General features: G+C 48.8%; 1 protein-coding gene across 1 annotated transcript; it reads right to left on the reverse strand.

Annotated features, from left to right (window-relative positions):
* LOC122390799 (pituitary homeobox x-like) lies at positions 1 to 3,686 on the reverse strand. Its single transcript, XM_043384109.1, has 3 exons — positions 3,678 to 3,686; positions 2,881 to 3,138; positions 1 to 2,280 (listed from the first exon to the last, which is right to left on the reverse strand). Exons 1-3 carry the CDS (start codon positions 3,684 to 3,686, stop codon positions 1,960 to 1,962), a joined length of 588 nt encoding a protein of 195 aa, XP_043240044.1. The 3' UTR covers positions 1 to 1,959.
* Between the last annotated feature and the right edge of the window lie 9,977 nt (positions 3,687 to 13,663).

Raw genomic sequence — 13,663 nt, forward strand, 5'->3', positions numbered from 1 at the left:
CATTTTCCTGTGTTCATTTGCCATCAAACAAACACTCGAGCTCACAACGATTCGTTTCAACTCACAAGAAACCACGCACTGTCTTTTTTAAAGCGCTGCCATCATTCAATGCACATAGCAACAGCAGCTTTGCGCACTTTGGCACAAGTCCAACTCGCTCAAATTTCGTGTAGCAGCATCGTACAAGGGGAATATACAAAACGCAACACCATTGGTGCTCTACAAGGACACACACAAATCGCTGAGAAACTCGTTGGCACAATTTTATCCCGCAAAGTCGCAGGAGGGTTCACATTAAAAGCATGGCACAGCTTGCAAGTTGTGAGTTGTGATTCCATAATTACACCTTCCAATAATAAAACAGTCGTGCCTCGCGCTTGGAACAATTCAAAACTTCGATTGAATGGCACAGACGAAAACAGGTTGGTTTGTAAAATAAATTAGTGGTTTAAATAGGGGTGAATAAATACGGTACAATTAAATAAAACAGCAGTACGCGCGGGGAAGATAGAGTTAAAAAGGGAGCACAACAGACGCAAAACAGAAGCCATGGAAGCTCACAAAGCTCAACACAGAACAACTCGCTCTCGCGTAAGATGACGTCACACATGTCATGACGTCACAAGCTCGTCTGTTCCCATGACGTCACACAGCAATATAAACACCTAACACCAAGTCGCTATCAGTCGTTATATCAAGTCCGAGTTTATACAAGCTTCTCATGGCAAACCAGAGGCTTAGACGTCCTGATTCGCGATCAGCGCAAGGTCAAGTCTCTCTCTGGTGCTTTCCTAGACCAGAGTGCGCCATTGCACGTTAGACGCACGCACTGTACGCCATGCTGCACGCATTGCACGTTGTGCACGCATGTTGCAAGAAACGTGCGCCATGTTGCATGTAGCCACACGATGTCCCATGTTGCACTGTTGCACGCATTGCAGGCATATGTTGCACGCATCGCACACCGTACATTTGTACGCAATCGTACGCACTAACGCAAACACACACGCAAAACGGGTCTAGCATATGCACACGTCGAAAACGGAAGCGCAGGGAACGGCGAAGGGAATTATCCTAATATCATACAATGCCGCACCAGCGAGCGTGCCCTAGAAGGGAAGAGGAGGGGGGAGATGGAGAGAGTAAGAGGTAGAAAGCGAGCGATGAGAAAAGTGAATAGGTATGCAAGGTTGATTTTCACCAGAGAATGGAATAAACACTTATTTACACACACTTGTAGCAATATGAACAGCAGAGGATGAAAGAAGCATTCAAGGGCGGAAAATGGGTGCTGGATGCATCATAGACAAGTCATAAACAGCGAAAAACGAAAGAAATAACACTCCCACCCCCTTTCACGGCACACTTTGGGAGGAGCAGCGGCAGTAGCGCACTCTGTCAGTCCCAGCCATTGCAAATGAACTACTAGTACACACACACGCCGCTAGGTTCGTTTCTGTCGCCAGCCCGTCGTTGTGAACCGTTCGTTTATCTCGATTGTCGATCGTTTCCGATTGCTATGGTAACCACGCCTATGTACAAGTAGTGGCAGGGGTGTGAGAGGGAAGAGGGAGGAGAGAGAACGAGAGAGAGAGGGTTTGCGGAGCTTGAACCACCCTTTCCTATTCCCCTCGCCAGTAATTAAATACTTGCCAAAGGGATCCTCAGGCCCCCTCATGACACAAATATCTTGGTAACGAGTAAGCCAGTAAGGCCTTCCTTCACCCCATTCTCCTCCCTTTAGTCAAAGGGTTCCCCTCTCTCCTATTATTTCCTACCAAAATGATGTCGCGTCATGATCCTCTCCCAAACTCCTTAGCCCTCAGTCACAGGGTCCTCTCATCCCACCCATCCCATCGGTCACCCCCTCTCCCCTCCCTCCCTCTCTCTCTCTCTCTCTCTCTCTCTCTCTCTCTCTCTCTCTCTCTCTCTCTCCCTACCCTCTCTTCTCTTTCCCTCTCACACGAGCGGCCTATCAGTCGGCGCATACTGACACGCCGCCATATTTCCAGTCTGCGACCTCGCACTTACCGCTGCTGGGCTATACGCTCCCACAGGAACACTAAAGCCCCCCGAATGCTGCTTAGCCCGAAGCCTCAAACTAGCAATGCTAGAAGACATAGACGGACATTGGTCCGGACGGACCGCATAGGCGGCGTAGGCGCCGGAGCCATAGGGGCACGTGGAGAGTGATGACGTCATTGAGGGCGAGCCAATGGGAGACGTGGAGACGGTGGGCGGGGCGCTGAAGCAGTTCATGCCGATACTGGCGCCCGGCGACTGTGGAAAGAGAGAAAACGGGGAGGGGAGGGGGTAGTCAGTAGTCAATGGGGGGGGGGGGGGGGGGGTAGTCAGTAGTTTGTAAGAGCAGTGGGGAGGTGGGAAGTTACGAGTGAGTCTGCAAAGTGAGGGCAAATGGTGTCATATCATGGATGATGGTTAAATATTAAATAACGAATGAAACAAAAAGGTAAAATATGTTCGAAATTCCAACTTTGAATTTAACTTTCAAGAGATTAGACAATGTGCCCTTTAAATAAAGACGGTAAACTTTATTTAAAGCCACTTCTAAGGTCCTAATCTACGTTGATATGCTGCTTATCCTATGAAACTTTTGACGGCCGTTAAATTTTAGCGTATTACTTCATAGTTCATTTAGCATAAAAAATGCAGGCAACCAAACAAAACACAAATAACTGAAAAGCCAGTTTAGTGGAGAACAGAAGGCAAAATCCCCAAAACCTCGATCCATCTCAAGCCCTACCCTCCTTTCTCTAACCATCCCCAAAATGATATCATCCCGCCATAATGACACCCTACCCCAAATTACATCACCATTCACCCGTACCCCACAATGACGTCATCCCGCCTCTCTCTCACCTGATTGGCCACACCCAGCGGGTTCACACCGGCATCAAATCCGGGCCAGAACGGTTTATGAGCCAGTGGGGACGGCACTTTAGTAGCCCAGTTCTGGTATCCCGGGTAGCCAGAGTACAGCGCTGCGTCCGGCTGACCGAACGGCTGCATGAAACCGTTGAGTTGTCCGCCGAACGAGCCCTTGATATCGGTGTTCATCATGACCATCGCGTTGCGCTCCCTCTTGCGCCACTTGGCGCGGCGGTTCTTGAACCAAATCTGTGGGGGAAGAGAGGGAGAAGGTTAGATAGAGTTAGGCACCGTGGACAAATGGCTTAGTGATTCAGAATTTTGGCGCGGCGGTTCTTGAACCAGATCTGTGAGAGAAGAGAGGGAGAAGGTTAGATAGAGTTACGCACGGTGGACAAATGGCTTAGTGATTCATTCAGACATTTGGCGCGGCGGTTTTGGGCCAGATCTGTGGGAGAGAAAGAAAGAAGTTAGGTTAGATATAGTGAAATGTTAATCACACGAGAGGGAAGATCACCGAGAGGGAAGATAGGTTTTTATCACTGAGCGCCTTCTGCTCTTGAACTAAATAATAAATTTATCGCAGGAAATAAAGGAAGAGGGGAGGTGAGATGAGATGTTCTTCTCACAGCTCCTTCCGCAAAGTTTACTCACACTTTTTCTTCCTGGACCAAACGTTTTCCGGACCCTTGCATTTGTAATTGCTGTAATCGCTTACAATTGTTGCCAGCAAGGCGCACCTGCCTCCACCCCTTTCCATCCCTACCCCACTCCCCAGTTCCACTTACCCTCCCCATTCCCCACTTTCCCCGTCCCCACCAAAGCCCACCCGACCGCTCCCTCCTCTCACAGACATCTATCTCAGAGCCGAACTTCTATTGTTTAGCTTCCACACAACACGCATGTCCTGGTACGGACAGAGTCAATATTTTGACACCGACATGGCGGCTAGTTCTGAAGAAACGTGTGAGCCTGGTTATCAGTGGTTATTGCCATTGGTTCTCAGAAAGAAAGGCATCGATGACAATAGCCAGTATTGTGACATCTCATCCGCATTTAGGCAAGGCGTACAACTAATACCAAGTGCGTTATTATGATCAGGTATCATTGATATCATTGGTATGATCAGGTATCATTAGAACGTAGAAGACGCACATCAAATGCTATTTATCAAATAGCCCGCCACAGGTTATGAAACTGAGAAATAACCATCCGTCACTGACTATCATTCTGTTTGAAAACGTCTTTGATCGTAGATCTTCTGTGTGATCTCTTGAAATGATCGAAAAGTCGTTCATGTTTTGGTCGCAGAAGTAAAAGAAACTTCACCAATAATGACTATTAGTTCTATGAGAAAAAAACACTTTTAAATGGCCTCCTTACAATGAAATACCGAAAGATGAAATAATGAAATAATTATTGATGATTTCGACCACAGGTCATTATCAAAATAAGCCAGACAGAACTTTTGTGTAACTTAATGAATAATGACTATTATTCATTCCAGACTCTTGAACTTTCGGAACCAACCCAACGGTCTGAGCCTTTGGCCCCACTTTTACCTCTCCCCTTCCATGCATGAATACGATCGTGCCAGACTTCCTGTAGTCTGTACGTGCGTGTGTGTGTGCGTGTGGTGCGTTCTGTGCGTGTGCTCAGATGGCTAGTAAGAGAGGAGAGCAGGTGTTCTCTCAGAGCTGTATCGTTTGTGTAATGACGTCAGATCTGACACGAGAGGAAAGGGTGGAGGGATGAGGAGAGGGGGAGGGAGGGAGGGAGAGAGAGATAGAGAGGGAGAGAGAGAGAGAGGGAGAGAGAGAGGGGAGAGAGAAGACATACGACATGCTACAGGATATCATAATTCACCGATGTTGATAAAAAAACAGGTTTGGACATCTCAACATCTTGATCTCAATCATTCCAAGTTACATCTACTCTTTATATCTACATCTACAAACTCAAAATAAATAGCAATCCTACAACATTTATTAGCTAGATATTGCATCAGAATTTCAGAGATCACCTCTCCCGCCCACTCAGTTCAGCCCTTCCTTATACAAACTCGGTCCGTTTACAGTACCCGGTCCCCTTGGTCAACCCAACCACTCCACTGGTAGCTCGGGACCCGGATTCAGTAGCTAGCGAGACTTAGGTCTTAGGCCACTTGAGATAGCCTAATCAGAAACATGGGTTTCGATGGGTCGATGTTGACAGGTGTATTGGCGTCTGAATCCCCTCCCCTCTACCCCTGATCCCCCCACTCCTCTACCCCTCTCTCCCACTCCAGACTTTATACTCTAACCCTTTCTCTCCTACGCTCTTGATCACGCTCTCGCATTTACCCGGGGGTTCTGCTTCACGAACAAAGCTCTGTAGACTTCAATGTTATGTCGTCGTTCTTTAGTTACATGAGATCGACTGAGATTTTTCTGGGTGTTGGATATTTCACTCCTCGTCTCAATCTAAGAAAGTGATGGTGGAATCATTATTTGTGAACGTATTTTTATAAAGGCAGCGTGCCTGCGCATAAATACTTTCAATCTAGCGCGACCCTATGCATCATGAGCACATTCTTGGCAAGCACACAAATTGACCATACCTCTAACTTACAGTTCATTGAACTTTGTAGGTGAAAACTTCTATATATTTGATCAACAGCTTCCTATCCTCGCATTGCATCATGCAACATTCATTAATAATACAAATATAGCTATATCGCCGCTACCGTCAGTTCTGCAGTGCACTTCACACTGACGAGAGGGCGCTTTAGTGGAGTTGACATGTGTATGATAAGCTACCAGGAATTACTTGAAGCGCTTTGTCAAGAAGATCGCCAAGTTGAGCTCTTGTCAAATGGTCAGAGTGGGGGCCATAGGCGGCGGAACGGGGAGGGCACCGGACTCCGGAGCACCGTGCCCCCCTTTGATTTCGGCATTTTAACATTAGCCCTATGGGCGTTGCATGGAAATAATGGGATCAAAAGTCGGCAGCAGTGGCGTACGCACATACAGGACATTCCGTGCATGCCCTGTCCCTTTGGCTCATCGTCCCCGGCGCCCTCAGTGACTGGCGCCCCTCTGTCCAGTGTTGGCGCTCCTCCAGTCGATAGCGGCGCGCTTCTAGTTGATGGCGAAGCCCCTCTGTCCAGTATTGGCGCTCCTCTGGTGATAGTGGCGCCCTCCTAGACGATATGGTGGGCCGGTGGCGCCCCTTTGTCCAGTATTGGCGCCCAGGCGCGGATCCAGGGGGGGGGGGGGGCGACGGGGGCGGCCGCCCCCCCCCCCCGCCATCCGAAAAAGGCGCCCATATCCCGCGGCAGAGAGGGCGCCCCGAGCAGAAGAGCGGCGACACAGCAAAGGTTCAGCAGAAATAGGGCGCCTCCAGCAGAAGTTGGGCTCACCAAGCAGGAGAGTGACGCCCAATTGCCTATTCCCAGCAGATGAGAGTCGCCCCAGCAGCAGATGGGCGCCCCCAGCAGAAGAGGGCGTCTCGTTACAAGAATATAAAATACCTTCTGTTCAAGAGGGGCGCCCCTGGCAGCGGAAGGGCACCCTTAGCAGGAGACGTGTCCCCCTGAAGAGGAGCGACGCCCCAGCAAAAGGAGAGAGGCGCCCCCATTCCGAGAAGAGGGGCGCCCTGACAGCAGCTGGGCGCCCCAGCAAAAAAAGGAGCCCCATAATAAGAAAATGGGTGCCACTGGCAGAAGAGGGGCGCCCCAGCAGAAGAGAGGGGTCTCCAGTAGGAGACGGGCGCCCCAAGCAGAAGAGGGGCGCCCCAGCAGAAGAGAGGCGCCACAGCAAAAGTTAATCAGAAATAGGCAGCCTCCAGCAGAGGTTGGGCCCGCCAAACAGGATATGGGCGCCCCATTGACAATATCCGGCAGAAGACAGACGCCCCAGCAGCAGATGGGCGCCCCCGGTAGAAGAGGGGCGCCCCATTACAAAAAGAAAAGGAGTATATTCTACCAAGAGGGGCGCCCCTGACGATAGCGGAAGGGCAACCCCAGCAGAGGGGCGGTGTCCCAGTAAAAGGAGAGGTGTGCCCCGCTCCGAGCAGCAGAGGGTCGCCTCGCCCCAGAAAAAAAAACAGGAGCCCCATAAGAAGAAAAGGGGTGCCTCTGGCAGAAGAGAGACGTTCCCCGCAGTGGAAGGGCGCCCCCACAAGAGTGGCGTCTCCAGCAAAAGAGAAGTGCCCCCTGCAAGAGAGGGGCACCCCACCAAAAGTTGGGCAGAAGTGGGGCGCCTCCAGCAGAATTTGGGGTCGCCAAACAGGAGAGGGCCGCCCTATTCACAGTAGAAAAGACTCCTCAGCAGCAAAGGGGCGCCCTAACAGAAAAGGTGCACTCGTAGTAGAAGTGGGACGCATCAGGAAGAAGAGGGGCACTTCTAGCCGAAGATGGGCGTCCCAGATAAGTGGGCCGCCTACAGCAAATTGGTCGTTCTTAGAAGGAAGAAATGAGGCGACTTAAGCAAAGTGGGTCTCTCCATAATGGATTAGGCGATCCAAGCAGAGGTTGGGCGCCCCCGGGAAGTGAGGCATACCAGCATAAGTGAGACGCTTCCAGAAAAAGGAGGGGGCATCACCGGGAGAAGGAGGACTGCACCAGTAAATGGAGGTCACCTTTTTGCTAATATCTTTTGCTAGGGTAGCGGTGCCCATCTACGACCCGTGCCGTGCTGGTGGTCTGAGTTTTCCGTGTCCTGCTGGGGAGGGGGGGGGGGCACACTCCCTCGTCTAACTCGGCTCCTGGGCCGCGTAGTGATACGCGATAAGCGGCATTTGAAAGATCGTCAAAAACAGGACGAAAACAAAACGGTCATTTTTTAGGTCAGGTCAAATGTCAGGTCACCAGAGGTCATCAAAGGTAAAATGTTGCCTGTTTTAACATTTTTCCGTTTTCGAAGCAGCGGCACATAACTCGGAAACCAATAGAGCTATAGCGCCGCAGAAAAGCGCATTCGATAGCCCTTTTAAAGGTGTTTCTGCAAGCTGCGCTCAGATTTGACCTCAGGTCAACGGTTTAGCCTTCAGAGGGCAAAAGACTCTAAAAATAGCCTTTTTACGAACAATGTTTTCCTGCAATAACATTTGACTCAAGAGAGTCTCGACATTACGTTTGCCAGCATTGCGTTTCTGTCGTCGAGACACGTCGAACAAACTAAAGGTTGACCTTATGAAGGGTAATTTTGAGAATTTGACCTCAGGTCAAGGTCATTACCTGACCGGAAAAGGTCATGCTGCATAGCAGTCGATGCGTATCGTCGAGCTGAACACAGCTGAGGTGTTTTTATCGCTCTAGCTTGAATCTATCAAAAGTTATTAAAAAAAACTGCTGCGGACCTTTCATGACATGGGATGACCTCTGGGACATAATGAGTGGTCACACTAGGTGCAATGTTCTTATTCAGCGTGTTAATTTTATATGTATCCCAATGCTTGATATTGTCTAGAATGGCGCTCGTCCAAAAGAGATGCCTTTCAGTTTTCTCCAAAGACTTAATTATACCTACCTACCTAATGGAGACGTCGCACAACTGACCTGACCTTAGGTCACAGATATCGAAATTCCGAGATATACATTCCATGGATAGTGTTGCTTTCATCAATCGCTGAAAGGTTCAAAGCAATCGTTCAGTCGGTATAGCAATGGTAAGCATTTGAACTTTTTCTTAGGCTAGGTCACTTGGCATAACCTGGTGACCTGACCTTCCATCACCCGCGTCAGACATTTTTACAACATGTGCAAAAAAGATGCATGATAAGGTATGCTGAAAATGGCGGCGCTGCGCGCAGCCGTTTTTCAAATATTTGCGAAAAACCTGAGGGGGAGCGCGATAACGCCCCCTAGCACGGCGCGGGCTTTTAGCTCCCGATTTTGACGGTTTGGCGCCCCCTTTGTATGGAGCGCCCCCGGATTGCCAGGTCGCCCCTATTTCGACTTGCCGCCCCCCCCTCCCGAAAATTCCTGGATCCGCCCCTGTTGGCGCCCCTCCAATCGATAGCGTCGCGCTCCTAGATGATGGTGGGTGGCGCCCCTCTGTCCAGTGTTGGCGCCCCTCCAGTCGATGCCCTGGTCCTTCGCAAATTCCTGGGTACGCCACTGGTCGGCAGTGCCCCTTAACCCTCGCCCATGTAGGGGGGGGGGGGTTGGTGCAACCCCCCCCCCCCTGAGGTTTTTCGGAAATAGTGCAAAAACGGCGGCGCGCAGCGCCGCCAAATTTTGGGTACCTTATGGGGCAAACCTTGCGCATCTTTTGATAAAAAAAATTTGACCGGGTCATGTCAGGTCACGGAGTTATGACGTCACAAAGGGAACAGCCTCCGGCCGGATTTTCACAAACTGAGTGCCAACGCCCGAAGTTTCCTGCCGGTGGTACGGACATCGGTTGATGGATCGTGATGAAACTTCCCATGCATGTTGGGGCAAGTATTGGCTATCATATGGTATAAGAAACTTGACCGGGTCAGGTCAGGTCACGGAGCTATGACGTCACAAGAGGAACAGCGTCCGGTACTATTTTTGAAAAGCGCCCGAACCACTATTTTGCTAATTCTTGTCACCTCAATGGGAATATGCAGCAATATTAGCTTCTATAGGGAGCAAATGGACCTTCCAAATCCAAAAATACGATCAGATTTCAAAAATTTAAATTTTGATTTTTCGAATTTCTGCCGCCGACTGTGACCTTGCCGACTTTCGGCGCTCCCAACGCGCCATTCTTAGAGCTAGGGAAACGAAATACATACCAAACGATAGAAAATTGATCAAGGAACACGATAGTGAAGGTTTCAAGTCGATATCTCCCACCGTTTTGCCGCAATCGCCGCGGAAAGTTGAAAAAATTCTATTTTTCCGAAAATTTGACCTTTGACCGGTCAAAAGTAGGTCAAATGTTGACCTAGGACCAAAAAATATACCACCAATCGCGAGATCTCGGCGAGAGCAATCCGTTGGTTTTTTCCGCTAAGCTCTACGACGCTCCGTTTTCAAACGCCAAGGGGGGGGGTCGCACCAACCCCCCCCCCTGCATGGGCGAAGGTGGCAGATCGCCGTTTACGGGCGAGGGTTAATTGAAGGTGTTCCGCCGCTACTGGTGGGGGCTGCAGTATTAGATGTTATGGCGTGTGTGTTGATGAGAAAGGCCCAATGGGAGTGTAGTTTCGGTTGTTGCTGAGATGACAACAGGCTCATTGTCGAAATGACAGCCACGTTATTGCACTCGTTATTGTATTGAGACGATGAAAGCAAAATAAAGTACCATGCGTTTATGGTTTTATATTTTTAAAGCAGGTAGTGTACTAAGTGTAGCATAAGTGTAGCATTATAGTCACATCAGTGAAACGGAGAGGAACCCATCATATATGTATAAAACCTCATCTAAACTCACTCGTACCCTACAAAAACTACAACTTTGTAAGGGAGATTTTTATAAAAAGAGGCAAAATAGTACTATTCTTTTTTTACTCGTTTGAACTTCTCCAAATCACATTTTGCCTCCAACATCAAGCGGCTGATTTATATTTTTTAACTCAGGTGAATCTTCCTACCATCACATTCATCAATTGACTCTAAAAATAGCATCATACAGCCCACACTACCAGCCAAGGTTCAATTCAATTGTCATTGCTAACAGCTTCCGTGTAAATACACCCGCTAATGTGTTACAAGTGATCTTCAAACCGATAATCTGTGTCCTAATAGTCGGGTAATGCGTTGGTAATCCTCGACGTCGAGAGGTTTTACTTAGGTGGTGGTCTTTGAGGATGCGTCTTCAAGAGTAGAAAGGAGATACACTTGAGAAGCATTTAGTGAATGAATGGTCGAAGGATGCTTTTTTCGATTGAGCATGAGCTAACTCTAGGTATTGTTCTGACAATGCACCGCAAATAATCATGACAAAATCAGACGGCATTGTTGAAGAAACCTTGCAGGCTTGCAGCACGAATCTAAGAGTGAGGAGTGAGCAATAAAAATTATAGGAGTGATGAGTTTCAAGTAACAAACCAGGAAAGCGAGACGCTTGAGTGACAGGTGAGATATGGAGGCATTTTACTGGAAACCGGTAGGGAGTGTCTACAACTTCCATTATCTTTGTCATTTTTTCGCCCGTAGACTCGTTATGGCCCTTACCGTCCCAAAGTTCCCAGTCTGCCTCTCGCACAATCCGTCCCCTTTCCACCCCATACCCTACCCATCCCCATCCCCACATCCCCCAGCGTTTCGTCTCATGTTTCCGCCCCCTATCTCCACACCTGTCACTCAGTTGTATCCCGTATCAGAAACACCGACAAACACAAAGACCGTGCCGTTATCAGAGAAACTAGCAGACGTCTGCGGTCTGCGGCGCGTTTGTGACAACTGCGCGAGCAGGACGGTGGTAGAGCTGCAATATATGAGGTTTTTTGGAGACCAAGTTACAAAAGAATGTAGGTCTTTTGTGATTTAATTTTTTGAATAAGTAGAAAATTTAGGTAAAATACAACCGTGATATGCTGTCGATGGGTTTCGATTTCGAATTTCAATAGAAAGCTCTAGATGTTAGTGTTGCTATAGTTGACAGATGCAAAAATGTCCCACATCAACATTAAATTTGAGTTGCATCTTCAGTAGCCTGCTGTTGAAGATAATTCGGGATAATTCGGGTAAAAGCTCCGTAAGATACCTAATTCGGGTAAAATTTTACAACGCACCGTGTAATCTATCCCTAAAATTTAGCAGCTCTTATTCCCCTCCCTCCCCTCCCCCTGCACCTGTCATTGCATATCAGAGTCGGCAGTACGAGCAAGCGTGGCTGATATCAATCAACACTATTTACCCAGCTATCACTCCACTGCACGAGGCAGACACGCGATAATCTGGCCACTCTAGATCACTCACTGCACGGAGCAGACATGTGATAATCTTGCCACTCTAGGGTGCAGAGCCACCACTTGACGAGTAAAGATGGAGTCTTATCTTGAAGGGCGGGAGGGGGGGGGGGTTGCAATGCGCCCACTCGAACCCCCCCCCCTCGAGTGGGAGTTCGTGGGGGTCAGTCAGTAAGAGGGAGGGGGAAGTCATGCATTACCACGTACTCAGTGAGTTGGCCCATGTAGATTGTAAACATAAACGCCTCGAAACAAAGCTCCAAAGCTCCAATACTAATGACACCGTTACCTATATCTGAAATCAACTAGCCTTATAACGTTTTTGGCAAAATCCAGGGTAAAAGGTTTCGATGTTTCCCCAAACTACATCACTCATAACAAGAATCAAGGCATTCATTTACAATACATGCTGCTTTACAAAGTTGAACTCAAGCTGAACGGAGATGCAGCTGTTTTGGCACCCCCCCCCCCTCCCCCCACATCCGCTGAGCCTGGATCAGCAATCAGCAGCTTTTCTCCATTTTCCCCAGAGAACGCCACATCACCGCTACCAAACACCAATAGGTATATCTGCGTGTGAGCATCCTGCTTACATCCGCTAATGCCATCAGCTACCACGAGAGATGGCGACTTATCAGAAAATATCACCAGAAATGGCGACTTATCAGTAGATATCTCCAGATAACCACCGACATATTTATTTCCCTCTGAGGCGCCAGCATGTCTGGTGTGAAGAGACCACTGGCGGCGTTGGATCAAAGAGAATTTATCGCTTTGAAGTTGCCGCAAGCGTGAGAATCGCTCATATGGCGCGGGACATGTGCCAAGCTAAGAAGGGACTGAGAATACTGAGGAAAAAAATTAAGACTAGGAAGGACAAACTATAACATGGCATGCCTTATTACACCATCAAAATATTAAATACGTTAGGTTTTAAACACCAAATATAAAGTTGATATCAGTTTGATATCGGTGTACCAAAAAGTTTGTATTCGACTGACATCTCAAATTCCCACCATTTTATACCTCAACGTCCCCACCGTTCCCCCAATATTCAGCTCTACGGCAGGCGGCAGTCATCCGTGCGATATATCATTGGCACCTTATTGTGTTCATCAAACGGACTCCCGCAGCGAGCGGCTGGGGTGGCACCGCGGGGGCTGTCAGCGGGGGGGACAGGGGAGGAGAGAGAGAGAGAGAGAGAGAGAGAGAGAGAGAGAGAGAGAGAGAGAGAGAGAGAGGGAAGAGGGGGAGAGAGAGAGGGAAGAGGGGGAGAGAGAGAGAGAGAGAGAGAGAGAGAGAGAGAGAGAGAGAGAAAGAGAGAAAGAGAGAGAGAGAGAGAGAGAAAGAAAGAAAGAGAGAGAGAGAGAGAGAGAGAGAGAGAGAGAGAGAGAGAGAGAAAGAAAGAAAGAAAGAGAGAGAGAGAGAGAGAGAGAGAGAGAGAGAGAGAGAGAGAGAGAGAGAGAGAGAGAGAGAGAGAGAGAGAGAGAGAGAGAGAGAGAGAGAGAGAGAGAGAGAGATGAGAGGAGCTTGTCCAATGCCCACGCACTGCATTGAATGTGCCCATCAATAACGTTATTACGGAGCGAGCGAAGCGAGCGTAGTCTTTCCTTAGATTAACGGAAATTTCTGAGTATGAGCGGCCGGCCGGCCGGCCGGCCGGCCGTGGTCACGCTTTTGCGACGCTTATATCTCAGCAACCACTTGACCGATTTACACGCGGTAATTTTTGTAGGGTAGCTTCATTCCTTCTACCAAGTATTGGACTATTCCCGATGCATGTGGGTGACCCCTTATGCACGGCCACGTGCAAAAACGAAGAGGTGTCACTTTTGTAATTGTTGCAATATTCTCGGTAAATACTTGGCCGATTGCGCTGAAAGTTGGCATGTAGCTAGGCACGCCA

This window comes from Amphibalanus amphitrite, unplaced genomic scaffold (assembly GCF_019059575.1).
Source record: "Amphibalanus amphitrite isolate SeventyFive unplaced genomic scaffold, NRLGWU_Aamphi_draft 000409F_arrow, whole genome shotgun sequence".
Lineage (NCBI taxonomy): Eukaryota > Metazoa > Arthropoda > Thecostraca > Balanomorpha > Balanidae > Amphibalanus > Amphibalanus amphitrite.